Here is a 28,000-nt window from a genome sequence, read left to right as displayed (position 1 = left end):
TACTCACCCCCCTGCTCCCATGTTTCCCTACCCCATCACCTGGCCCAGGTGTGGGGTCAAGTGGAAAAACCCCAGCGGAGCAGCAATCGGGATTTCTCTCTGCTGGATTTACTAATGTTTAACAACTGGCGCCGCCTCCGTGACTCAACCTCTCCTGACTGCTACGGCGGGACGGGGGACATAAAGCAGCAAGAGGAGTCGGGGCAAGCATCCCGCAGGGACCCCCTTCGCAGGACCCTCGGAGATGCGGCCCTGGCTATCCTGGAGCTTAGCTGCCACCTTCGCTCTTGTGGCTTTTTCCGACGGGGGATATGGAGCAGAGAGCCCCAATGCTCTTCCAGAGGCAGAGGTTGGTACTCTGTAGGGTGAAAGGGTTTTTTCATGTCTCTGGTGGTTCCACAGACCTCTTTCCCCGTCTCATAGCTTATGAAGAAAGCTGGTTGCAGTTCTTGGAGTTGAAACGCGCTTGTGGAGTTTCTGGTTTGATACGAAGCAGGGGGATGTTAGACCCTCCAAGTGTCCCTATTTCCCGGGGACAAGCCCGGATTTAGAGAAGCTGTCCCTGTTTTTGATATGATCCAGGAATGTCCTGCTATTCCTGAGGACATCCCTATTTTCATCAGCGAAATGTTAGTGGGTATGGAGTTATGTGACCCCTGAGCCAAGGATATACATAATTATATAACCTTTAGAAGACACCTGAAAGCAGCCCTGTATAGGGAAACCTTTTAAGGTTTTATTATGTTTTTATATATGTTGGAAGCAGCCCAGAGTGGCTGGGGCAACCGAGTCAGATGAGCGGGGTACAAATATTATTATTATTATTATTATTACAGTCATAGCTCGGGTTACAGACACTTTGGGTTGTGCGATTTCGGGTTGCACAACGCGCTGAACTAGAAGTACCAGAACAGGTTACTTCCGGGTTTCGGCGCTTGCGCATGCGCAGAAGCACCTAATCACAACCCACGCGTGCGCAGACGCAGTGCTGCAGGTTGCGAACGCTGCGGGTTGCGAACGTGCTTCCCACATGGATCACGTTCACAACCCGAGCGTCCACTATATTATTATTATTATTATACAGGAAAGCCCTATTTATCATCAGAGAAGTGTTGGAGGGTATGAGATGTTTGGGATCATTAGGTATTACGAGGCCGTCTGACATACCGTAGTATTTTTAGAGGTAATATGTAATGTGGGGGGTGGGGTGGGGGGGAATATCTTCAACATTTATTCCAGTCCTCAGCTGTTAAGGAGCTACAATTTGAAGTGGAGATTTCAGAACTGGAAGGGACGTGGAATCATGAGGCAGCTGTGACTCAATGCCAGAGCACCTCCTTTGCATGCAGAAGGGGTCAGGATCAGACCTTGACCTCTCCTGTCTGTCTGAAACCCTTGGGAGTCACTGCTGCTCAGTGTAGACCCCCAGACACGACTGAGTTAGATGCCCTAGGGATCCAATTCAGCATAAGGCAAGATCTTGCGTTTGGCGTACACTGGAAAGCACCTGGTTTTGGTTCTCCAAGATCCATATCGGGTTGGTACCAGTGCCGGATTTACGTATAAGCTAAACAAGCTATAGCTTCGGGCCCCACTCTCTTGAGGGCCCCCAAGAAATTTAAAGGAAGAAAAAACTGGATGTACATTTCCAAAAAAATAAGATAAAAAGCAAATAAAATAAAACCTACCTACAGCAACAGTGTTTTCTGTTGTGTAGGCTCCTATGATGTAAGGAATGGGCCCCACCTGCTAGCCTGCTCCCTCAAATATCATTCATTTACTATTATTATTTCATGTTATAGCAAATTTCTAGAGACAAGATGATGAGTCTTTGTAAATTGTGTTTCTAAAGGAACTTTTCTTCTTGCCAAATGCCAATGTGTTTGCATTATTAAGTTTGTTATGAATAAAAAATCCTTTCAAGTTAGAGCTTAATAATTATTTCACTATTAATATACTACTTCTTAATTGCATTTCAGTTCAACAATATCCTGCTCCCTAAAATATCCCTAGTTTGCTCCTTTCTATATATAGGGTGCCTACATTCTGCATGTGCAAATGGCTTTAATAATAATAATAATTTTATTTATACCCCACCCTCCCCGGCCAGAGCCGGGCTCAGGGCGGCTAACACCAATAAAATTTCAATAAAAACATAATAAGAAAAGGAAAAGGAAAAGGGGAAAAAAACAATTTAAAATGCAGCCTCATTTTTAAAGTCAAAACCATAAGGGGAGGGAAACATAAGACTGAGCCCAAACCAAAGGCCATATACCTATGAGGTCCATAAATTACCATCTAGCATATATTCAACACAAAAAACAGTGACAATTTGTGGTTGACAAAGGACAGCTGGACATAGAAAGGGCCCCATTACCTTCAGGAGCTGAGGGCCACATCAAACCTCAATCCGGCCCTGGTTGGTATATTTGTTAGGACAACAAGAATGTCATGAAATACGCTTGCCATCTTCCGAGCTCTTCACAAAGTTAGCACACACACAGTTTTGTGGGACTTTGCAGAGGACTCTGGTGGCACCTTCAACATGGAGAGTTGTAGCCAACCAGCTTGTTCCCATGTGTGCAAAGATTTACACCTGCACAGTGGAACCTCTCTGGTCTTTCCCCCCTTGGTATCCTATTCTGACAGTTCCCTCAACACTTAACAACAACAACAACAACAACAACAACAACAACAACAACAACAACAACAACAACAACAACAACAATTTATTATTTGTAACCCGCCCATCTGGCTGAGTTTCCCCAGCCACTCTGGGCGGCTTCCAACAAAGATTAACAATACATTAAAAGGTCACACATTAAAAACTTCCCTAAGCAAGGCTGCCTTCAGATATCTTCTAAAAGTCAGAAAGTTGTTTATTTCCTTGACATCTGGTGGGAGGGCGTTCCACAGGGCAGGCGCCACCACCGAAAAGGCCCTCTGCCTGGTTCCCTATAACCTCACTTCTTGCAGTGAGGGAACCACCAGAAGACCCTTGGCGCTGGACCTCAGCGTCCGGGCAGAACGATGGGGGTGGAGACGCTCCTTCAGGTCTACTGGGCTGAGGCCGTTTGGGGCTTTAAAGGTCAGCACCAGCACTTTGAATTTCACTCAAAAACGTACTGGGAGCCAATGTTGGCCTTTCAGGACTGGTGTTTTATGGTCTTGGCGGCCACTCCCAGTGACCAGTCTAGCTGCCGCATTTTGGATTAGTTGCAGTTTCCAGGTCACCTTCAAAGGTGTGTTTAGCCTGGAGAAGAGGAGGTTAAGGGGTGATATGATAGCCATGTTCAAATATATAAAAGGATGTCACATAGAGGAGGGAGAAAGGTTGTTTTCTGCTGCTCCGGAGAAGCGGACACGGAGCAATGGATCCAAACTACAAGAAAGAAGATTCCACCTAAACATTAGGAAGAACTTCCTGACAGTAAGAGCTGTTTGACAGTGGAATTTGCTGCCAAGGAGTGTGGTGGAGTCTCCTACTTTGGAGGTCTTTAAGCAGAGGCTTGACAACCATATGTCAGGAGTGCTCTGATGGTGTTTCCTGCTTGGCAGGGGGTTGGACTCGATGGCCCTGGTGGTCTCTTCCAACTCTAGGATGCTATGAAAGGTAGCCCCTCAGAGCCTGGCGCCCAGGTGCCCCGCAACTCTACGCCTATGGGTAAGACGGCCCTGGCCCTAAGCTATAGCTTGTTTAGCTTATATGAAAATCCAGCGCAGGTGGCGCTGTGGGTTAAACCACAGAGCCTAGGACTTGCCGATCAGAAGGTCAGCAGTTTGAATCCCCGCGACGGGGTGAGCTCCCATTGCTCGGTCCCTGTTTCTGCCAACCTAGCAGTTCGAAGGCACACCAGTGCAAGTAGATAAATAGGTACCACTCCGCCGGGAAGGTAAACGGGGTTTCCGTGCGCTGCTCTGGTTCGCCAGAAGCAGCTTAGTCCTGCTGGCCACATGACCCGGAAGCTGTACACCAGCTCCCTTGGCCAATAAAGCGAGATGAGCGCCGCAACCCGAGTCAGCCACGACTGGACCTAACGGTCAGGGGTCCCTTTATCTTTACCTTTAAATCTAGCACTGAGTGGGGAAGCTTTCCCCCAAGACATCGGGCTGCCCGCTGAGAGAACGGGGTGCAAGAACAGGATGGGGACCCTGATCCAGCAGCCAGGTTTTCCTTAGGTTCTCAGGCCCTCCAGACCCACTGATGCTGAAATCCTAATTGGAGACTCTCCAATATCACTGCCATTTGCTGTTGACCTTGCAGGACGACCCCGGGAAGAGGGACCTGGAGGCGCTGCGGATTCCCAGGACGACCCAGCGCCAGAGAAGCAGAATGACCGCTTACCGAACCGGCAGCCTCTCCGCCCTCAGCAGAGGCCTCATGACGAACTTGGTGAGTGTCTGGGCTGTTGTGTGGCGTCAAAGATGTCTCACCCTGAGTCAGAGCGGTGGTCCATGCGGTGCCCACTGACTGGCAGCATTTGCTCTCCAGGGTTTGGGGTTTGGGTCTCTCTGAGCCCTACCTGGGGATGTTGGGGTTTGGCACGAGAACATATCAAGACCCACCTGGATCCCCTTATGAGAAACCCTCACGCAGGATCTGAGCAGGAGAGCACTTTTCCCTCCTGGGGCTGCTGGGCTTCAGAAACATTGCTTCCTCCAGCTGTGGCTCGTAGCCATCAATAGCCCCCTCCTCCTCCTCCAGTCCTCTTTTAAAGCCATTTTGGCCATCACTACTTCCTGTGTCGGGGAGTTCCACAGCTTAACTACGCATGGTGCAAAGAAGCACTTTCTTTCACCTGCGCCGAATCTTCCAGCCTTCAGCTTCATTCCAAGTTCTAGTGTTACAGGAGACTCTACCCACTTCCATCCTCCATGTAACGCATAACTTTGCAAACTTCTTTTTCTAAAATAATATTTTATTAAGCTTCCAAAAATAAAAACAAAAGCATCATCAGCAAATTTTTAAACCATAATTTGGATTGACATCCCTTCCCTCTCTTGCTTTCATTACTTAATATTCGTTCACGCACATCCTTAAATCCTTATACTCTCAATATTTCACTTTTAAACTTCATCTTATTACAAGCGACTTTTAAAAGTTATACTAATGGAAAAATCAACACACAAAGTTTAAACAATATGCACTAAACATTTGTCCCTTTTTAAAAATTAAAAGTCTTCTTTCTTTCTTGGTTCCAGTTACAGATAGGTAGCCGTGTTGGTCTGCCATAGTCAAAATAAAAAAATTCCTTCCAGTAGCACCTTAAAGACCAACTAAGTTAGTTCTTGGTATGAGCTTTCGTGTGCATGCACACTTCTTCAGATACTTCTTCAGATATCTGAAGAAGTGTGCATGGACACGAAAGCTCATACCAAGAACTAACTTAGTTGGTCTTTAAGGTGCTACTGGAAGGAATTTTTTTATTTTTTCTTTCTTGGGTTTCAAGTTAACTAATCTGTCCTGCATAGTTCCGTAGTTTATTTTGCCAGTCTTCTTTATCGGAGGTTTCTTCCTTGTGTAGGAGCTGGCTGGTCTGGCAGTCGGTCTTGGCCTGGGATCCACTCCTGAGTACTGGAACAAAGTCTTTTGTTCAATAAGTCCAACAAAGCCTGGACATGTCATAATTTCAGGGGTTCTTTAACAACAGTCATTTTCCACATTCCTTTCCAGTCTTTATATGTCTTCTCCCAGGCCTAATTTTGCAAAATTCTATCCTTTTGCCTCTCGCCCGCCTTTTCTGCCAACCAGGAAGTCTGTGGCCTTCTGCATGCGCGGCACCTGCCCTCTCCGTGCCGAGATGCTCAGACAGGGCAGCCCCCCCCGGACCCCCCGGGACACTCTGTCCTCTCGGGGCTTAATGAGGCTCCAGGAGGGAATGTCCTCTTGGTAATCCAGGACGGCCAGGCAGTCTAAGGACTCCTCATTCTGCTCCACGGAACAGATGAGCCCAGGGATCGCGGCCACAATGCGGCCAGAGTCCACTTGCAATCCTTCCTATCGGACAGGCTCCAAAACACGTTTTGTCTCCCTCTGAAGCTGGAGCCAAGGAAGATTCCTGGAGAGAGACAGGGACGGAGACTGCGAGTTTTGCAGACTCATAATCTTCCATCTCCTGCCTTAGCTAGTAAATTCCTCAGCTGAGTCACACAAGCCCCTCAACTCAGTTTCACAAACTATGGAGCCATAGAACCATAACCTACTGGTCTGTAATTGCGGAGGTGCTCTCTTAGTATACAGGACTATTTCATTTTAATTTTTTGATGACAATATTTTTGTTTATTTATTTCTACTTTTCAAGTTCCTACATTTCACTCATTTTGTACATTTCGCTCATCTTGCAATCATTTCGACGTTTCAAAACTCAACTTCCTTCCCCCTCTTTCTGCGGTTCCTTAAATTTGTTTTTAATACCTTCTGCATATCCAAATTAACTTAATTTGCTCATTCGTTCATCTTCTTTAAATATATACTCTTATAAAACTTCAGGTTGTTACAATAATCCTGCCAATGTTTTTATCTGTTTGCAATTTATTCGTAAATATTCAACAAATCATCTCCATTATTTTATATATATATATAAAATTATCTTGATTTTGTCTTATTCTTCTGGTACGTTTCGCCATATCTAATTATTCCATAAGTTTTTGTATCCATTCTTCATTTGCTGCGACTTCTTTCCATTTTGGGGCAAGTAACATTCTTGCAGCTGTAGTCGCATACATGAATAAGTTTCTTTTTTTATTAAAATATATTTTTATTAAATTTTACATAACAAATTGAAATTCAAACATTAAACACCCACATCATCATTTAAGATTCCCTGAATCCTTCGACGGTTACCATTATCATTCTCCCCTCCCCCAGCTTACCTTATTTTCTCTCTTTTTAAAAAAAGAAAAATAATCAATTTTTACCAAAGTGTTTTTTTTTTGTACATTACAAGCATTACTCAAATCCTGCCAAAGTTTTTAGTTCTTTACAGTGTTCTCTTAAATACATTACAAATTTTTCCCATTCTTTCTTAAAATTCTTCTCTTCCTGGTTTCTGATTTCCCCCGTCAATTTTGCCCTTTTGTCGTAGTCCACAATCTTCATCAGCCATTCGTCTCTCGTACATGAATAAGTTTCTATACAGCTTAGGCAGTTCTCTCCCTGTAATTCCCAAAATTTGGGGAATAATTAATTTAGGGTTTTAAGCACCGGGAGCTCCTTTGGGTTTTCAAAATAGAGGTAAAAAGGTAAAGGGACCCCTGACCGTTAGGTCCAGTCATGGCCGACTCTGGGGTTACGGCGCTCATCTCACTTTACTGGCCGAGGGAGGCGGCGTACAGCTTCTGGGTCATATGGCCAGCATGACTAAGCCGCTTCTGGCGAAACCAGAGCAGTGCACGGAAACGCCGTTTACCTTCCCACCGGAGTGGTACCTATTTATCTACTTGCACTTTGACGTGCTTTCGAACTGCTAGGTGGGCAGGAGCTGGGACCGAGCAATGGGAGCTCACCCCGTTATGGGGATTCGAACCGCCAACCTTCTGATTGGCAAGTCCTAGGTTCAATGGTTTAACCCACAGCGCCACTCGCGTCCAAAATATAAGATAAAAGCAAATGAAATAAAATCTACATCCAGCAACAGTGTTTTGTGTTGTGTAGGCTCCTATGATGTAAGTCATGGGCCCCAAGGGTGTGGCATGCCGTAAGTGGGGGCGTGGTGTGCGTCCTGGGGGCGTGATGGGCATCCTGGGGGGCATGGCATGCCATCCGTGGGGTTGTGGTGTGCGTCCTGGGGGTGTGGCGTGCCGCCTGCAGGGGCATGGTGCCTGGCAAGGTGGGGGTGCGCCCGGCAGGTGTCCCATGGGGGCGGCCATGATGGTACACCCCCCCCCAGTTCCTCCGCCAGCATTTCCAACTCTGCACTCCCCTTTCCTCCCTCACAGAGCGCTTCAGAAAAAGAGAGAGGAGAAAAGGTCCGCCAGGAGAGAAGAGCGAGCAGAAACAGGGACCTTTGCTGGGGGTGCGACGGGACTCTGTTACCCAGCCGTGCAGGAAGCAGAGAGGTAATCCTGTTGTCTATGCTCCGTTAAGCCCTAGGTTAGATTACGGCAGTGCCGGATTTACGTATAAACTAAACAAAGTATAGTTTAGGGCCCCACTCTCTTGGGGGCCCCCCAAAAAAAATTAAAGGAAAAAAACAACCTGGATGTACATTTCCAAAATATAAGCTAAAAAGCAAATAAAATAAAACCTACATACAGCAACAGTGTTTGTGTGTTGTGTAGACTCTTATGATGTAAGTCATGGGCCCCGCCTGCTTGCCTGCTCCCTAAAATATCACTGGTTTGCTCCTTTCTATATATAGGATGCCTACATTCTGCATGGACTGGTTGCAAGGCAACATGTGCAAATGGCTTGAGATACCTATTAGGTCCATAAATGGCCAAATATCATATATTCAACACACAAAAAAAAAAACATTTTGCTGTTGACAAAGGACAGCTGGACATAGAAAGGGCCCCATTACTTTCAGTAGGTGAGGACCTCATCAAACCTCAATCCAGCCCTGGATTACGGCAACATATTATATGAAGGGCTGCCTCAGAAGATGGTTTGGAAACCTCAGCTGGTGAAGAATTTGGCGGCTAGATTGCTGACTTGGGCAAGGAGGCACAACCTCCAACATTTCTGCGGTGAAAATAGGGACGTCCCATTCCATAATTATAATATTACTATTTATACCCTACACATCTTACTAGGTTGCCCCAGCCACCCTGGGTGGCTTCCAACATAAATAATAAAACATTAAACATTTTTTTTAAAACCTTCCCTATATAGGATTGCCTTCTGACACCTCGGGGGTCGGATAACTCCAAACCCTCCAACATTTCTCCAATGAAAATAGGGACGTCCTAAGGACAAGCGGTACATTCCGAGATCAAATCAGAAACCAGGACGGCTTCTCTAAATCAGGAATGTCCCTGGAAAATAGGGGAACTTGGGGGGTCTGAGGTGGGTTGAGCATCTTGCACCGATCCTGGTCCGACTGCACTGGCTGCCAATTAGTTTCTGGGCCCAATTCAAAGTCCTGGTTTTGACCTATAAAGCCTTAAAGGGCTCAGGATCCCAATACCTCAAGGTCCGCCTCTTTCCGTATGAACCTACCCAGATCGTGAGATCACCTTCTGAGACCCTCCTTCCTGTGTCTCTTCCATGAGAGGTTCGGAGGGTGGCAACACAAGAGCAGGGCCTTTTCTGCAGTGGCTCCCCATTTGGGGAATGTTCTCCCCAGGGAGGTTCGTCTGGCTCCTTCATTATATACCTTTAAGCGCCACATAGATGGAGTGATTGATAGAGTGATTTAGGGCATTTGAATACCTTCAGTACTTTCCCTTGGTATAATAGGGTCCATGTTTTGTAACCCTGTCTTGTTTAACCATAAATAGCTCCAGTCACTGCCTTCAATGCCTGTGGTTTATTTACCTTGGTTTTATTTTATGTTTGTTTTCATTCAACAGGGGTCTATAATTGTATATGGATTATGCATATTGCCATCAGATAGCACCGTATTTTGCAGAATCTTCTGTAACCTTTTTAATGAATAGATCAATAGATAGAGGAACAACTGTTGCTGCCTGTGTTGTGATTTTTATTTTCCTCTTCCCTCCAAGTTCCTTTCCCCTTGCATGCCATGTTGTTGTTTTTTTTCCAGATTGTGAGCCTGAAAGTAAGGATTGTGTTGTTTTGATTGTACATAAGTCACTCTGGGAGCCTTTCTGGCTGGAGAGCAGGGAACAAAGTGTTCTAAATATGTAAGTAATAAATAAATTTTCTCATGCCTTCCTGTCTTCTGGCACAGGGCGACTCCAGCAAGAAGCCAAGAAGCAGCCAGAAGAGTAGGGACTCCGATTCTCTGGAGGTGCCGTTGAGCCATCACAACGTTACAGAGGACGGTGAACAGCAAAGGGCCAATGAATGGTTGCCGCAAATGAAAAGAAAAGGTTAAAAAGAAGGACATGCAACATTTCCAAGCAACCTGAAGATCATCTGTCACTGGCGATGAAGTAATTGTGGATGTTACGTGAGCAACGTTGTTTTCGTGGGCAATGTGCTCCCCTTCTTAACCGTCTCTGGATTCTTTTCTGCAGAATAAGAATGAGAGAAGTCTTGAAAAAGCCTTGGAGAATCCTGCAACTGGGATCCGCTTGCTCTCAAGTTGCTCTCCTTCTCTGGAATCCATAAAAATAAAATAAAAAGTATTTGCCACCTGTGAATTCTGTTTTGCTGCTTTCTTTCTTTTTTTATATATCATTTTTATTATTTTTTTCTATTTTACATTTTGGAATATTCATTTAAACAGTCTGAAATCAATGACTTCCCTTCTTCTCTTTCCGTAGTTCAGTTTACATACCATAAACCCCTGCATAATTTACACAAGCTAAACCGTCCAGTATTCCGTTATTACGACCATGTATCTACCCTGCTGAATTTATCTCAATGCTGCCGGCGTTTTGAAACACACACAACTTTCACCCATATATTCAGTAAACCTTTTCCAATCTGTTCCTTCTTTCTTTAGTTTTTTCCCTTTCCTTTATTTCCTGGAAATGAGTTTGTTTCTTTTACTGTATTGTGAAAACTTCAATTAAAAAAAAAAATTAAAAAGGAAAAAGTTTGAGAAACTGCTGCTCAAAGTGTTGTACTGTGCCGGTTCTCAATAATAAATAAATAAATAAATAAATAAATAAATAAATAAATTTTATTTATACCCCGCCCTCCCCGGCCAGAGCCGGGCTCAGGGTGGCTAACACCAGCAAAATTACAGTAAAAACATAATAGGGGAAAAAAAAACCCAATTTAAAGTGCAGGTTAAAATGCAATTTAAAATGCAGCCTCATTTTAAAAGCAGCCCATAATGTAGGTTTTGAACTTATTTGTGCATCTGAATGGTGCAAACCACTTTGCGACATTCCCCCCCCCCCCAAAAAAAAATTAAGAATGAAAAAGGATCACATCATTTTGCCGCCCGAGGCAGCTGAGGCAGGCTGCCCTCTCCCTGCAGCCCAGCAGAGGGCGCCCCGGGGGGACCTCTCCAGCCTTCCCTTGGTGCCTGCAGGGATGGGGTGCTCTGAGGGTTAAAATGAGAGAGGGCAGCTTCCTAGAGAGGCGAGAGAGGAAGTGACGTAAGAGGAGGGTACCATAGAGAGAGAGAGAGGAGGAGAGAGAGGACGTGGGAGGACTGCCAAGCATTGAGCTGGGAGAAAACAAAGGGAGCCCACGCTGGAGGTGCCTCTGGGGCCGGAGGGTGAGTTTTGGGGGTCCGGGGGTGGGCCTGGGAGGAGGGAGGGGGAGGGGGAGGGGAAGGGGAGGAAGAAAGACCCCCCAGTATCCTGGGCCCCCTCCCCAACTGGAACAGATGGAGCATATTATTATTATTATTATTATTATTATTAATTGCATTCATTATTATTCCATAGAACTGGTGTGGCAGCTGCTATCCTGTCGCTTCATTATTTCTATTGCTGGTGCATTTGCCATTTCGAGGAATTCGTCTTCGCTGCCGCCGTTTCTAGTCTATTTCTATTTTATTGATTTTATTTTATTTATTATTCCTCATTATTTCAGAGACTATCCTACTCCTTTGTCGTTGGCATTCATTGCTAGGGCATTTGCCATTTCGAGGAATTCGTCTTCGCTGCCGCCCCGTTTCAGTCTATTGCTACTATTTTATGAACCAGGATTATTTTATCATTTCATGGAATCTCGGGGATGCAGAGATGGGAGGGAGAGATTCCTTGCCCTTCAGGGCCAAATAGTCCAAAAGAGCAACAACAACCCCCCAGACCCCATTCAGTGCAGGAATCACAGCTCATCGCAGGAGCCCCACATATTTGGTACCATAGCCACTCATTTATTTTCAAGACGTTGTGAGTTGCCTGTGTTGCAAAAAGGTCTCCAAGGGTTTATAGCCATAATCGTAAATACATTATGCTGCACAAGGGCTGTGTGTCAAATAATGCACTAAATATTAACGTTTTCAGAAGAGCAACCTGCAGTATATTGCACATACAGCCCCCCCCCCACAAACTCCACCCCCCATAACAATCACTGGAAACTTGGGAAGCAGACTAAGTAGAGAAAGAAACCATTTCAGTCTATCAAAGGCTGGGGTGGGGGGAAACGGTCCCAGCCTTTGCACCCAGAGCCAGGGCTTTGGAAGCATCTGTGTTGCAGCGGGTTGGGCTAGAGGACCTTTGGGGGACCCTGCCAACTCTGCAATTCTAGGGTTCTGTGGCCTCTGGGGCTTGCAAGAGGCCACTGGTGCAGGAGGAGGGGAGATGGGGATGTGCCCCCCCTGGATGGACAGACCTCAAGGAAGGGGTTGCGTGTGTGCCCAGGTCAGGAGCAGCAAGCGACCTGGGCAGTCAAGGGAGACAGCTTGCAGCTCCTGCCTTTGGAATCATAGAATTAGGGGTCCCCCAGAGGTCATCCAGCCCAACCCGCTGTGACGCAGGAACCACAGCTAAAGAATCCCAGGCAGATGGCTGTCCAACCTCTGTTTAAAAAGGCAGGAGAGTCTGCCACCTTCTGAGGGAGCCCTCTCCACTTTCAAATGGCTCTTAACGTTGAGTTTGTCGGTTGAGAATCTGTCGGTTTGGGTCCCACCCCCTTCGTCTCCCGGATTCAGCCCCTGATGTCTCCAGGTAGGATGCAGCAGGTAGCAAATGATGCAGAAGACCCTTTCTGCAATCTATAGGAACAACGGAAGCCGCTTTCTGCCGGCAAGACTGTTGGGTCCATTGAGCCCAGAGCTGTCTGCACTGGCTGGCAGCATCTCTCTGGGTTTGCAGGTGGGGTTCTCTCCCAGCGCTCCCTGGAAATCTTTTTCAGGGACTGGACCTGGGACTTTCTGCATGCCAAGCCCCTGGAGAGCCCCCCACCAGCCGAAAACAGAGGAGACTATTTGGGCAAAGAGATTTGACTTCCTATTAGGCAGCTTCCCAAGTTCTGGAGGGTGTCGGAGAGGAAAGCCAGCCAGTTGAGCAGGAAAGTTGGGTCCCTGCAATTATTACCTTTTTCCCCCCTGCAACGTCTACAGTTTCATTTAACCCCTTTCTCTGTTTGGTGTGAAGCTGGGGAGCTTCTCGACATTGCGACCGGATAGGCAAAGTTTAGCAAGTTCGGTGAATTTTTCTCGGATGATTTATCCTGGATTTGCATGACCTGCTTCGGACTACAACTCCCATCAGCCAGAACCAGGTTGGGGGAGGCAGAATAAGAACTGTCAGGCTCCCTCTTTGCGGTCCTTCTGCCGGCAGGTGAAGACCTCCTTGTTCCAACCGGCCTTGGGGAACCGACTGCTTTTAATAGTTCAGTCTCTTAATCTCAGGGTCGTGGGTTCGAGCTCCACATGGGGTGAAAGATGGGTTGGACTAGATGACCCTTGGCTTCCTTCCAACTCTACAATCCTATGATTGGGCTGGTGCCATGCAAATATTATCTGTGTGATTTCAATAGAGTTTATACATGCTTGTTGTTTTACTTCTAACAAAGTTTACTTGCTTTTAAATGCTCCCCCCCGATGTTTTTAGAGGTTTGCATACATAACCTGCCTTGAGTCTTGCCAGAGTATTGATAATTAATAATAATAACAATAACAACAATAGAATTGAGTGCTGTGTTACTTTTATTGTTGTTAGCCGCTCTAAGCCTGGCTTCGGCTGGGGAGGGCGGGATGTAAATAAAATTTTATTATTATTTATTATTATTATTATTGAGCAACAAAGTCACATAGCTTATAAAATTATTTAAATAAATATAACCCTCCCCCCAAAACCCCTCCTCTTCTCCCTTCCCAGCTGCTTATGATGCTTCTTCATTCCTCTTTCTTGACCCCCCCAGATCTGTTAACCTGCGCCGAAGTCTGCTCCCCAAGTTTTGGCTGCTGAGCAAAGTGGGGGAGTCCGGAGCCTCCTTCAGAGACAGGTCAGCTTCGCGCCTCTGCCCGGACCCAGCCCTGAGAGGGACCCAGCATCATGGCGGAAGACATCGTGATTCAGGTGAGGAACTGATGTGGGGGCCTGGCAGCGTCCTGGAGGGGCACCCCCTTGAGTAAACGTAAGAACCTTAGAAGTGGCTACTCCTCTGCACAACTTCCAGTTTGTCAACCTCCTTCTTAAATTGTGATGCCCAGAACTGGACACCATATTCCAGGTGTGGTTTTGATCAAGGCAGAACAGAGCAGCACTATTCCTTCCGTTGATCTGGACACTCGACTTCTGTTGATGCAGCCTAGAATAGCATTATCTTTTTTTGCTGCTGCATCTCACTGTTGACTCATGTTAAACTTGTGGTTCACTAAGACCCCTGGATCCTTTCCACATGTACTGCTAGTAAGCCAGGTGTCCCCCATTCTGTATCTCTGCATCTGGTTCTTCCTGCCTAAGTGCAGAACTTTTCTTTTGTCCCTACTGAAATTCATTCTTTAGTTTGGGCCCAGTTCTCCAATCTGTTAATGTCATTTTGAATTCTGATTCTGTCTTCTGTGGCATTAGCTACCCCACCCAATTTGGTGTTGTCAGGGGTTCAGGAGCAGAGGCAAGAGCAAGGGAGGAAACAGAGAGCGAAGGGGAGGAGGCAGAAGAAAAGATGAGTGATGACGACGACCCGAGATCTCCGAGCCTTTCCAGTGAATCAGAAGATTCACAGAAAGGAGCACCAGTGGCCAGGGCAAGGGGGGAGTCTAGGGGGACACCCCAGGAAGATAGAGCCAGAGGGGACTCAGAGGAGAGCAGTTGGAAATCGGGACCAGCGTCACCGCCAGAGAGCAGGGAAGAGGAAGGGAGCCAGGGAGCAATCGCTGGCAGCTCACAACAGGGGGGAGGGCATGAGTCAGGAGTGGCCACACCTCCATCGGGGAGCGAAGAAACGGTCAGACGGAAAGTGGAAGGTTGGGCGCGCGCGCCAAGTTCAAATGCACAGGAAAGTGACGCAGTAGGCAGCCCTGAAAGAGAGCCAGGTCCTAAAGCCCGGCGCAAGGAGACAGGGGGGTCCGGGGGGTCGGCGTCAGAAGAATCCAGGAAGGAAGAGACCCCGGGGGGCAGAGGGACCCAGAGGAGAACAGTCAGGCGGAAAAGGTGGAGCAGGGCTAGGATATTAAGTTGGTGCACAAGGGGCGGAGACTCAGACGGAGCTTCGCCGATCTAGCCACTAGACGTAGAGTTGCACGCAGCTGCTTGAGAATGGAAACTGTAATTCAATAAAGACTTTTACTTAATGATCGCTGGCTAGCGTGATCCTCTGTGAGCTAGGATCTGGAAGCAGCTCTGACAGGTGTCATCTGCAAATTTGACGAGCATCCCCTCAATTCCTTCATCCAAGTCATTTATAAAGATGTTAAGCAACAACTTGCCCAGGACAGAGCCCTTCGGCACCTCACTTGTCACTTTCCCCCAGGGTGATGAGCAGCCATTAATGAGTGCTCTTTGGGTTCGGTTGGTCGGTCAACCAACAGGATGGCCTAGGCAGGTACAAATTTTATTTGTTTAGCTGTAAGGCATGAAAAAACAGCAACCCAGAAAGAACATCACGATTTAGTTCTTCGTTTCCTGCCTGTCAGGGCAGATAAGGAAGCAGAGCAAAGCAAGACAAGGTCTCATTGTCAGAAAGAAGCAGAGAAAAAGAAAATCATAATTGTGCATTGATGGTATCAGGTCCCTTGTTTCAGAAGTATTTGCACCTGCAAAGGTTTCAGGACAGACACACTGCTTCGTTTCCAGACCTTTCTGCTGAAATCCTGAAATTGTCCACACCACAAATATTCCAGAGGCTGGTATGCAAACAATTTTTGAGTAGACTTACTGAAATTCATGGACCTAACTTAGACTCATACGAGAGAGTCAAACGGACAAGGAAACCGCTGCTTTTTAATCAACCTGACACGGTTTTGTTACCTGTGCAACACTGGTGGAACGTGGCTTCTGAGAAGACAAGGCGATTTGCGGAACCTCCATTTAAAAACTGAAATGGCTTAAAAGTTAAATGTGATTCAATAGACATTTGGTGCTTCTGGGCAGGGAGAGGGATTAGAATCATAGAAAGGTAGAGGTGGAAGGGACCCTCAGTGTCATCTAGTCTGACCCCCTGCAACGCAGGGCTCTCAACTGAAGCATCTGTGACAGGTGGCTGTGTAGAAACAAAAAACAACAGCAGATGGATTATTTTTGGGCAGATGGATTGTTTTAAGAAATCAGCTGTGTGTGAATCACTGTTTATCGCTGATGCAAACTGCAAATAAAGACAAATCCAATAGGGGAGAAATGGACTTGTAGACTTGGAAGAGACCCTGAGGCTCATCTAGTCATCTAACCCTCTGAAAGGCAGGAACCAAAGCTAAATTTTGGCACATTTATTTATTTCAGTGGATCTGCTCTGAATAAAGGTTGGCGGAATACCACCCTGGAGTAGTCCTGGTTTTGTTCCAGCAGAGCGTTCTTCCAGCCAGAAACAATGTCCTGAAATCTACAGATGAAGGGCCCTAAAGAAGCCAGACTATCCTCCACCAGCGCCAGGGCCTTTTCAGTGATGGCTCCGACCTGGTGGGATGCTCTGTCCCACAAGACTAGGGCCCTGCAGGACTTGATCTCCTTCCACATGGCCTGTAAGACAGAGCTATTCCACCTGGCCTTCAATTTGAATTAGCCTGATCCTCTATCCCTTTCCCCCCTTTCCTCTTCTATGAAGAAACCCTTTCGGGACCCCACATTTAAATTATTCCCTGGTCTCCTGCTGCCCCTAGTAGGACCAACTTGGCCAGTTAGGCCTGGCGATCACTTGATGTTTACTGACTGGGTTCCCCCCTCCCCCAAAATGACCCCTGATTTTTTGAATTTTATTGATATTGATGCTGCATTTTATCTTGTATTTTATGCTGTTTTTAAGTCGCATTTTAATCAATGCTTTATATTTGCTGTTAGCTGCCCTGAGCCCGGTTTTTAAACCGGGAAGAGTGGGGTATAAATAAAAAATATTTTTTATTATTATTTATTATACAAAATTAATTACTACTACTACTAATAATAATAATAATAATGCAACAGCGTTGGAGCAGCAATGCAGAACAACTAAGGAAACTGGCTGTTGTGCAGACGGAACCGTAGGAATCCCCACAAATACACTGTTATTACTGCATCAATGGTACTTTGCAGAATACACCTGGGAGATGCCGCCAGTCAGGGTGTGTGGAGAGCAGGGCGATGAAAGTTTACCTGGAACAAATGCAGAAAATACGGCTCTCTCTTTAATCAACGGAACCAGGGGGGAAACGCTTGGAATTAGCTGGCAGGTTTGCTGGCAAGGAGTGGCTTGACCATTCAGGAACTGCTCTGACCCCCTTTGTCTTTGCAGGACATGGTGACGTTTGAGGACGTTGCCGTCTCGTTCTCCCCCGAAGAATGGGAGATGATGGAGGACTGGCAAAGGGAGCTGCACTGGGAGGTGATGATGGAAAACTACAGAATGCTCATCTCTCTGGGTAAATGCCCCTCTTCCCTTTCACGGCGGGTTCCTGGGTCTTCTTATCTGTGGGGCAGAACACGGGGGACATTCTGTATGGGTAAAAATAATCTGTTGGAAGCCACTCTGGGCGGCTTCCCACAAATCTAAAAGCATAAGACGATATCAGGCATTTAAAACGTCCCTCCCCCCCCAATTTTTTTATTCATTTTATAATACAACTGAACAACACACACACAAAAAAACCAATACAAACAAATTCTTGTCTTATCCTTATTTTTTATAAACATTGTTAGTTGGGCTTCCCCAAATCCCCCCTATCTGATTTTTATTTTACCTCATCTTTAGCAGTTTACATATATCATAATTTTTAACCATATTTTTTTCACACTTACTTTTACCATAAAAATCTTCATATTTTATCCCTTACAAGTAATACTATTTTAAAATACCCTATCTTCTACTTCTACCCCTACAGCCTAAATCCACTTCCAAAGCTATTCTAAGATTTAAATATTAACATATTTTTTCAAATATTCTTTAAACTTCTTCCAATCTTCTTCCACCATCTCTTCTCTCTGGTCTCGGAGTCTCCCAGTCAGTTCGGCAAGTTCCATATAGTCCATCATCTTATCATCTTCATCTGCCATTCTTCGATAGTTGGTAAATCTTGTTTCTTCCAATTCTTCGCTAGCAATATTCTCGCAGCTGTTGTGGCAGACAGAAAAAAGTAACATCCTTTTTGGGGATTTCACCCCCCACTATACCAAGTAAAAGGGCTTCTGGTTTCTTAATAAATGTGTTTTTCAACACTTTTTTCAGTTCATTATAAATCCTTTCCCAGAAGACTTTTACCTTGGGGCATGTCCACCACATAAGGTAAAAAGTTCCTTCTTTTTCCTTACATTTCCAGCATTTATTATCATGAGCAGGAGCGTTTGGCAGAGTCAAGGCACTTCTGATCTTGGCGGTGTCGGCTTGCTCCAACCTGGTGACTTTCAGACGTCTGGGACTACAAATCCCATCAGCCCCAGCCAGCACAATGGGAATTGTAGTCCAAAAAGAACTGGAGGCTGATTTGTTTCTGTATACATAGTTAACATATGAGAAAGGCCCCCAGCAACAAATGAGAGGCAGTCGATAATATTTGCTTCTCCAGCTGCTTGGGACAATATAGCTTGTGAGGGCATGTGCTCTTCACTGAGGCTGCCTTGCAGAGCCTGGACTTTAATGGCAGCAAAGATGGTAAGAGAGGGTCTCTGGGATTTTGGCTGAATCCAACATTAGTCCAACAAGCACCAGGGTCTTTCTCCCAGTGAAATGTCCCTCCCTTTAGCATCTCCACTTCCTAACATGAACCGGTCAGCAGGCTCAGATCTAAGCACTATACATAAAATCAGGAGTCACAGCGAAAGAACCCCTGACATCTGGCCATCCAATGATTCCTTAAAATCTCCTTAAGTCAAGGATTTCTGAGTTTCCATAAATGCCTCCCCCATTGCTGCTCATATACAACATTCCTCTTTGTTTTGTTAAATAATTTTATATTAATTTTCAATTATTAAAATCCAATAACAGCCACATTTTTCCAATGCCAAATTACAATTCGCATCCAAATATATATCGGATATAAAGCCAATTATACAATTTGTGTGACTTCCCGTGTGCTGGGTTTCGGGGTGTAATGCAACAGCCACTCCTAAGTCTTCCGGTACAGAGAGAATGACTAATAATAATAATAATAATAATAATAATTTTATCATTTATACCCTGCCTGTCTGCCTGGGTTGCCCATTTTGGCCATTTAGGGGCCTGTAGTGGCAATAAGGCCTAGGCTTAAACTCCTTGAAATCTTCCCAAAATTCTCTTCCTGATTAAGGGAGACATGGATCGTGTTTCTCTTTGCTTTCCCGCCTCTTGCCTGCCTCTTCCAGCTCTGCAATTCTATTATTCGAAGCTGCCTGCATTTTTCAGGTCCAACTCTGTTTTGAAAGTGGTTTGTGCTCAAAATTGCTGCCTCTGAGTTTCCGACAGAACTTGCCAACTGGGATGGAGAGGGGGCAAAGTGGGGGAAAGAGGAATTTAATCCAGTATCTGCTTCGGCCACAGCTCCTAGCAGCAGCTTCAGATGAGCATAGAATCATAGAATTGTAGAGTTGGAAGGGACCCAAAGGTCATCTAGCCCAGCCCCCCTGGAATGCCGGAATCTCAGCTAAATAATAATAATAATATTGTTTTATATATCCCGCCCTCCCTAGTCAAGACTGGGCTCAGGGTGGCTAACACCAGGTAAAAACAATTGATTAAAATACAACTTGAAAACAAGTACAACATTGAAATGCAGCCTCATTTCAGTAGAAACTCAAATCAAAAACTTTTGGGGATGAAAACATCAAATTTTGACTAAGGCCAACTATCCAGACTGGTCCTATGTGGGCCAGAAAAAAGCCAAGGAAGTCCCCAAATAGGAGTTCCATCAAAGATGGAGAAAGGAAAAAGGAAAGAGGGGATCAAGTTGATTCCAAGCCAAAGGCCAGGCGGAACAACTCTGTCTTACAGGCCCTGCGGAAAGAGATCAGATCCTGCAGGGCCCTGGTCTCATGAGACAAAGTGTTCCACCAGGCTGGAGCCATCACTGAGAAGGCCCTGGCTCTGACTGAGGCTAATCTGACTTCCTTAGGGCCCGGGACCTCTAGGGTGTTGCTATTTATGGACCTTGAGGTACTCGGTGGGGCATAGCAGGAGAGGCGGTCCCGTAGGTATGAGAGTCCTAGGCAGGTGGCCATCCAACCTCTGCATAAAAACCTCCAAGGAAGGAGAGCCCACCTCCTTCTAAAGGAGACCTTTCCACTGTTGAACGGCTCTTGCCGTCAGAAATTTCTCCCTGATGTTTAGTCGGAATCTCCTTCCAAGAACCGCGGTTTCTTCACCTGCGGTTAGAGACCTGAACATCATGTTCCTAAGATGTTTGCTCTCTGGGCCCACCTTGTTCTTAAGGTGTGGTCCAAGTCACAGCGATCTTTTGGCAAAGAATCTTTTGGCATTAGCTGACATAACGTGCTCCACAGCTGCAGTTCTCCTGGGAATGTAACTTGTCGGTGCTGGTTTACTGGGAATATCTCTCGCTTCTTCCTAGCCAGGGGAGGATCCCTTTACGGTGCTCCGCTGAGAGAGAAGCCATGCTTTTGTAACCCCACCTTTTGGCAGAGATGTGGCCGAGCTTTTGCCATTTGGTGAGCCAGACCAGGAATATGGATCACCAGGGCCAGAATTATTGATTGCCATTGATTATATTTCTCACTTTCTTGCACCAAAGTGTCTCAAATCAACTTACAGGATTTAAACAGGAATAACAAGAAGTGTTGATACCAAATATAAAAAACAGCAACCAAGCAAGGCCTAAAGTGCTCAGCATATGTGTATATATATATATGTGTGTGTGTATGTTTAATATAATATAATATAATATAATATAATATAATATAATATAATATAATATAATATAATATAATATAATATAATATATAAAACTATATATTTTTATATATGGAGATATCTATCTATCATCTATCTATCTACATATTTATATTTATATATTTATGTATATAAATATAAGAAATACTACATATAGATATGTGTGTTGGTATTTATTGTGTTTCAACACCACTTGATTGTAAAAACAACAAACAACCTCAAAATGCATCACAACGAGAATAAAACAATCTATCAGTAAAAGCAACACTTTAAAACATTCAAAAGATAAAATCAGGAACAAGCTGAAAGCGGATTAAAAACGTAAATTGACATTCCGCATGTCTGGACAGGCTCGTCTAAATGAAAAATGTTTTTAGCAGGTGCCAAAGAGAGTGGCTCAAAGGTGCCTGCTATCAGTAGGCAGGGAGTTCCAAAGTGTCGCTGCACCAAAAGACTGATTTCTTCCAAAGGCAGAGCGGGTATTCTGTGGCACCTTGGCAGTGCCAATTCTGCATGTGGGGCAAGGCGATTTTGCAGGCAAACTGGTCCCAAGGTGTCCAGGGCTTTATGCACTAAGAGTCACACCTTGAACCTGGCCAGGTAGAAGACAACAGCCCTGTAGCCTGCCTCAAGAAGGAGCGTATCCAGCTACCCTCAGCCTAGCTGAATACAAAATGCTTTTGCCTAAAAGCAGGCAGCAGTGGTGCCAGCCGTGCTTCCCTGGGGAGAGCATTACACAAGCCGGGAGCCACCCCTAAAAAGCCCCTCTTCTCATATTGCCACCCTTTGCATCTCGGAAACTGGACCCAGAGACGGACCCTTCACATAGGTTTCCCAGACAACCTCGTAACAGTAGCGTTTCTGACATCTTCTGTAATTGGAAGTCCAAATCACGGGCTACCTGAGATCTTGCAGTCAGCTTTGAACCCGGGATTACATGCAGAACCCGTGATCTCCCGCTTTCTCTCCTTTTAGAAACCTGACTTTTATTGTTTGTTCCATCTTGGAACAACCCCGTGAGGCTGGGAACGGCAAGACCTTTTTGACGGGGAAAGGTGATGGACTCTCCTTCCTTGGACTTTGGTTGGCCACCTCTCAGGGATTCCTCAGCTGTGATTCCTGCATTGTGGGGGGTTAGACCACATTACCCCCCGACTCTGCAATTTTAGGGTTCCCATTTCAGAGAGATCTGGGCTTGTTCTGCTGCAAGCTCCCTGTGCCTCTGATAGAATCATAGAATCATAGCGGTGGAAGGGACTACCAAGGATCATCAAGCCCACCCCCTGCAGTGTAGGTAAAGGTAAAGGGACCCCTGACCATTAGGTCCAGTCGTGGCCGACTCTGGGGTTGTGGCGCTCATCTCGCTTTATTGGCCGAGGGAGCCGACATACAGCTTCCGGGTCATGTGGCTAGCATAACTAAGCCGCTTCTGGCGAACCAGAGCAGCGCACGGAAACGCCATTTACCTTCCTGCCAGAGCGGTACCTATTTATCTACTTGCACTTTGACGTGCTTTTGAACTGCTAGGTTGGAAGGAGCTGGGACTGAGCAACGGGAGCTCACCCTGTCGCGGGGATTCGAACTGCCGACCTTCTGATCGGCAAGTCCTAGGTTCTGTGGATTAACTCACAGCACCACCCGTGGCAGTGTAAGAATCACTGCTAAATAATCCCTGATGGCCATTGTCTAAAAACCTCCAAGGAAGCAGAGTCCGATACCTCCCGGGGGAGTCGGTTCCACTGTCAAACAGCTCCTTCCACCAGAAAGTTTGTCCCAATATTTTGCCCAAATCTCCGTTCTCATCAACTGAATCCGTTCTCGTGCTCACCCTCTTGCTATGTGAATCTTTCCATGTCCCAGGAAACGACCTCTACCTCCTTTCCTCGAGCGGAATGTTCTGGAACACGTCAGACGAAGAAAATGTCCCCGCCGAGCCGCAGAGAGCTCCTGCGATGGGGTCTCCGGAGACTTCGCCTCTCCGTATCCTCGAGGGCCAAACGGAGATGGAGGAAGCCTTCGTGCCGGAGCAGCAACCGTTGCCAAGGGGCACCAGCCCTGCGCGGAGCCCGTATCCCTGCCCGCTGTGTGAGCAGTGCTTCCGGGGCAGGAAGGAACTCGACCGGCACCAGAGGAGCATCCACCTGGGGGACAAACCCCACGGGTGCGAGGAGTGCGGGAAAGCCTTCCGAGACAAGAGCGACCTTCGCGTCCATCAGAGAATCCACACGGGGGAGAAGCCCTTCCCCTGCGAGGTCTGCGGCAAATCCTTCCGGGAGAAGAGCAAGCTCATCGTGCACCAGAGGATCCACACGGGGGAGAAGCGCTGCGTTTGCCAGGAGTGCGGGAAATCCTTCCGGGACAAGCATTACCTTCGGGACCATCAGAGAATCCACGCGGGCGAGAGGCCCTACCACTGCGAGGACTGCGGCAGGAGCTTCCGTACGCGGAGCCATTTCACCCTGCACCAGAGGATCCACACGGGGGTCAAGCCCTACGTCTGCAACGAGTGCGGGAAGACCTTCGTCCAGAAGAGCAACCTCGTCAGCCATCAGAGAATCCACACCGGCGAGAAGCCCTTCCCTTGCGAGGAATGCGGGAAGATGTTCCGGGACCGGAAAACCCTCCGGTACCACCGGAGGATTCACATGGGGGAGAAACCCTACCCGTGCCAGGAGTGCGGGAAGACCTTCCGGGACAAGAGCAGCCTGACGGTCCATCAGAACATCCATTCCGGGGAGAAGCCCTTCATCTGCTGGGAATGTGGGCGGAGCTTCCGGGAGAAGATGTACCTGAAGGATCATCAGAGAATCCACACCGGGGAAAAGCCCTTCTCTTGCCAGGAGTGCGGGAAGACGTTCAGAGCCAAGAGGACCCTCACGTACCACGAGAGGATCCACACGGGGGAGAAGCCCTTCCCCTGCCTGGAGTGCGGCAAGACCTTCCGGGGCAAGAGCAGCCTGACGGTCCACCAGAGGATCCACTCGGGAGAGAAGCCGTTCATGTGCTGGGTCTGCGGGAGGAGTTTCCGGGAAAAGATGTACCTCCGGGAGCACCAGAAAATCCACCTCGAGGAGAAGCCCTACCCCTGCGGGGACTGCGAGAAGAGCTTCGTCCACAAGAACCACCTCATCCGCCACCAGAAATTCCACGTGGCCTTCTCCATCCAGTGAAGGTGGACGGTGCCCTAAGGACAACGCCAGAGGACCCTCGCACGACGGGGGCCAGCCTTTTTGGCCCAGCAAATGCAGCCGCACGGGGGGTTCCCTCGAATTGCCCCCACTCCGTGCCAGGACGTTCGGATTCTGTATAAAGCCGGTGGCAGGGAGTAGCGTTGGGAATTAGGAAGAGTCCCGAGACCTGGAGGGGCGATTTTAGCTGCTAAATACCGTGCCCCCTACGAGGCTCCTTCCTCCGTTTCCGCAGCAACCGCTTTGCCTTGGGAAGCGGTTGCATTTATCCTACTGTAGTTGTGTCGAGAGTTTTTGTGTGTGCGGGAGGCGGGGCTGTGCATGGGATTTGCCAAATGAATAGTTAATTGTCGGTTTCATTTCCCCCTTATTGTAAACGGCCTTGTGGGTTTTTCTTGGCTGAAAGAGGGCGTGTAGATTTGGGGCGGGGGGAATAAACCTACATCAAGATGTGTCTGGGAGCCGCAATAAAATCTATACACTTTGCTGTATGAATTGCTCTCATCCCCTTTCCCCTAAATGTACTCGGTGTGACATGAAGAAATCTGTTCTTTCACATGCCCTGAACCTGCTCCAAATAAATTCCGTTGGGCGGCTCCAAGTTCTACTATTACGAGAGAGAAAATGTTTCTCCACCTACGTTCCGTACGCCACGAATAAGTTTATGTGCCTTTTCCCCCAAATATGGGGATAGCAGTCGTAGTGGCCCCCCGATCCTGGTGGACTACAAATCACATCATCCCTGACCATTGGCCACACTTGCCGGGGCTGATGGGAGTTGTAGTCCCAAGGATCTAGAAGGTACCAGGTTGACAAATGCTGCAAACAGGACCTTTCCCCGGAGGGGGGTTTGCTCCTGGATCATTTGGCCCGCCCCTTTCTTGCAACTTCCTTTTCCAGCTTAGGAAGTATTATTATTATTATTATTTATTAATTTAAACCCCGGCCACCTGGCTGGGTTTCCCCAGCCACTCTGGGTGGCCCCCAACAGGACATTAAAAACACAATAAAAGATCAAACATTAAAAACTTCCCTAAACAGGGCTGCTTTCAGATTTATTGCTAGGTGCCACACCAATCTCGTGAGTGGTTCTGGATTCCAGGGGTTCCAGGCACTTTGACTTAGCGTCCGGTCTCTTTGGAAGGAGAGTCAGCCGAGACTGTGCTGTCTTGGGGATATGCGGTTTTATTTACACATACACTAGCAGCCGAAATTGTGGAAACCTTTTGGAAAAAGTGTATTTCTGAGGCTTGGTGGCTCAGAACACCACTTTTGTTTGGAGTAATGCCATAAAATTATCTCTCTCTTTTAATACCTTTGTTGAAGTTCATTGATATCATAGTAAAGTAAAGGTAAAGGGACCCCTGACCATTAGGTCCAGTCGTGGCCGACTCTGGGGTTGCGGCGCTCATCCCGCTTTATTGGCCGAGGGAGCCGGCGTACAGCTTCCGGGTCATGTGGCCAGCAGGACTAAGCCGCTTCTGGCGAACCAGAGCAGTGCACAGAAACACCGTTTACCTTCCCACTGGAGCGGTACCTATTTATCTACTTGCACTAGTGTGCTTTCGAACTGCTAGGTTGGCAGGAGCAGGGACCGAGCAGCGGGAGCTCACCCCGTCACGGGGATTCGAACTGCCGACCTTCTGATCGGCAAGTCCTAGGCTCTGTGGTTTAACCCACAGCGCCACCCGCGTCCCTTTTATTGATATCATACACAATATTAAATTTGAACGGTGCCATAGACAGTATATTGCTGTTGTTGTTTTGGTAGATATCTCTTGAACATACCCCATTTTTGAATGAATGATTGTTTTGTGTTAGCCTTTTTGTTAGTTGAGCCATTTCTGCAAATTCTAGGAGTTTGTTTTACCATTCCCTTAAGGTTGGTACTCCCCCACCCCTCCCAATTCAATGCTATTAATAGTCGGGCGGCAGCTGTTGCTTATAAGAAGATTTCTCCTATATTTTTTAGGATATCTCTACCTAGAATTCCAAACAGAAAGGCTTCTGGCTTCTTTATGAATGTTAATTTAAAGATTTTTTTTTCATCTCATCATATATGAAATTCCAAAACACTCTGATTTTTATGCATTTCCACCACATATGGTACAAATCTCCTTCTGTTTCCTCACTTCCAGCACTTATTTGAATTATTTGTATACACCTTGGAGAGCTTTGATGGTGTAAGGTACCATCTGGACTGCATTTTCATCATATTTTCTTTAATGGTGTAGCATGCAGTAAAGTTCATATTAGTTTTCTAGAGAGTTTCCCATTCACTGATCATAATAGTCAGCCCGATGTCCTGCACCCATTTTATCCCCTTCACCTTCCCAGTCAAGGAGGAGTCAGTACACCCTGGAAACGGTCTTAGTGTTATTATTTAGCAATTTTCTTTCAAATCTAGAGGGCTCCTTGGCAAATCCGTAAAATTATATCTCAATGGAAAGGTAATCTAATAAAGAATGTAATGCAACAAAGTTTGTTCAGTTCCCTGTATTCTATCAAATATTATTGCATAATAACCAGAAAAAGGGTCTTTAGGGAGCCAATAAACCTCGGAAACACACTTTCCCCCAAAGGTTTCCACAATCTGGGCAGGGAGGCTCACGTCATCAGCACCCAAACGGATCCTGCTTCGCTTTTAGTCACAGCTTTGGATCCAGCACGGAGCAAGCAGGTCTCTGTGTCTCCACCTTCCAGCTCAGCTCACCCACAATTCTCTGCCTGATTTCTCTCCTACTTAGCAGCCAGGCAAGGGAGGTGGAGGAATGGCCCGTCCATTAGCTTGGAGGACACCACCACTTAGCTGTTCCTCTCGCAATTATTAATATTTATAAAAGTAATAGTAATCTATTATTTTTACCCTGCCCATCTGGCCGGGTTTCCCCAGCCACTCTGGGTGGCTTCCAACAAAGATTAAAAATACATTAAAAGGTCACATTAAAAACATCCCTGAACAGGGCTGTCTTCAGATGTCTTCTAAAAGTCAGATAGTTCTTTATTTCCTTGACATCTGATGGGAGGGCGTTCCACAGGGCAGGTGCCACCACCGAGAAGGCCCTCTGCCTGGTTCCCTGTAACTTTACTTCTCGCAATGAGGGAACCGCCAGAAGGCCCTCGGAGCTGGACCTCAGTGTCTGGGCAGAACGATGGGGGTGGAGACACTCCTTCAGCTATACTGGGCCAAGGCTATTTAGGGCTTTCAAGGTCAGCACCAACACTTTGAATTGTGCTCGGAAACGTACTGGGAGCCAATGTAGGTCTTTCAGGACCGGTGGCAGCCGCTCCCAGTCCCCAGTCTAGCCGCCGCATTCTGGATTAGTTGCAGTTTATGTTACAGATAGGTAGCCGTGTTGGTCTGCCATAGTCAAAATAAAAAAATTCCTTCCAGTAGCACCTTAAAGACCAACTAAGTTAGTTCTTGGTATGAACTTTCGTGTGCATGAACACTTCTTCAGATACTTCTTCAGGTATCTGAAGAAGTGTGCATGCACACGAAAGATCATACCAAGAACTAACTTAGTTGGTCTTTAAGGTGCTACTGGAAGGAATTTTTTTATTTTGCAGTTTCCAGGTCACCTTCAAAGGTAGCCCCACGTAGAGTGCATTGCAGTGGTCCAAGCAGGAGATAACTAGAGCATGCACCACTCTGGCGAGACAGTCCATGGGCAGGTAAGGTCTCATCCTGCGTACCAGATGGAGCTGGCAGACAGCTGCCCTGGACAGAGAATTGACCTGCGCCTCCATGGACAGCTGTGAGTCCAGAATGACTCCCAGGCTGCGCACCTGGTCCTTCAGGGTCAGTTACCCCATTCAAGACCAGGGA

The 28,000-nt window shown here is 46.7% G+C and overlaps 2 protein-coding genes across 6 annotated transcripts in view; both read left to right on the top strand.

Annotated features, from left to right (window-relative positions):
- Nucleotides 1–10,261, top strand: part of LOC308569687 (uncharacterized protein) — a 30,121-nt gene extending 19,860 nt beyond the window's left edge. For all 3 annotated transcript variants that reach the window (XM_081163918.1, XM_081163919.1, XM_081163921.1), the window contains 3 exons: nucleotides 4,265–4,393; nucleotides 7,939–8,058; nucleotides 9,855–10,261. In XM_081163918.1, the coding sequence (XP_081020044.1) occupies nucleotides 4,265–4,393; nucleotides 7,939–8,058; nucleotides 9,855–10,001 (396 nt within the window). In that variant the 3' untranslated portion in view covers nucleotides 10,002–10,261. The remainder of the gene's footprint in view (nucleotides 1–4,264; nucleotides 4,394–7,938; nucleotides 8,059–9,854) is intronic.
- A 940-nt stretch (nucleotides 10,262–11,201) lies between these two features.
- Nucleotides 11,202–24,784, top strand: LOC308569614 (uncharacterized protein). 3 transcript variants are annotated; one of them, XM_081163752.1, is made up of 4 exons: nucleotides 11,202–11,300; nucleotides 13,898–14,055; nucleotides 17,402–17,528; nucleotides 22,844–24,784. In XM_081163752.1, the coding sequence occupies exons 2-4, from the start codon at nucleotides 14,032–14,034 to the stop codon at nucleotides 24,151–24,153; spliced, it is 1,461 nt and encodes a 486-aa protein (XP_081019878.1). In that variant the 5' UTR covers nucleotides 11,202–11,300; nucleotides 13,898–14,031; the 3' UTR covers nucleotides 24,154–24,784. The 3 variants fall into 3 exon arrangements, with proteins under 3 accessions (XP_081019878.1, XP_081019879.1, XP_081019877.1); XM_081163753.1 differs by lacking the exon at nucleotides 11,202–11,300 and adding an exon at nucleotides 13,098–13,314; XM_081163751.1 differs by lacking the exons at nucleotides 11,202–11,300; nucleotides 13,898–14,055 and adding exons at nucleotides 14,090–14,567; nucleotides 15,329–15,523.
- Nucleotides 24,785–28,000: the final 3,216 nt, after the last annotated feature.

The sequence above is a fragment of the Podarcis bocagei genome (genome assembly GCF_964188305.1).
Source record: "Podarcis bocagei genome assembly, chromosome: 12".
NCBI lineage: Eukaryota > Metazoa > Chordata > Lepidosauria > Squamata > Lacertidae > Podarcis > Podarcis bocagei.
The sequence above is the reverse complement of the archived record's forward strand: the minus strand, read 5'-3'. Positions and strand labels throughout refer to the sequence as shown.

Excerpts from the sequence above, each read along its gene's own strand:
- LOC308569614 (XM_081163751.1), top strand. The coding sequence starts at position 15,389 with ATGTTAAGCAACAACTTGCCCAGGACAGAGCCCTTCGGCACCTCACTT. Across the intron at positions 15,524-17,401 it reads CAACAGGATGGCCTAGGCAG|GACATGGTGACGTTTGAGGA; the intron begins GTACAAATTTTA and ends TTGTCTTTGCAG. Across the intron at positions 17,529-22,843 it reads CAGAATGCTCATCTCTCTGG|GAAACGACCTCTACCTCCTT; the intron begins GTAAATGCCCCT and ends TCCATGTCCCAG.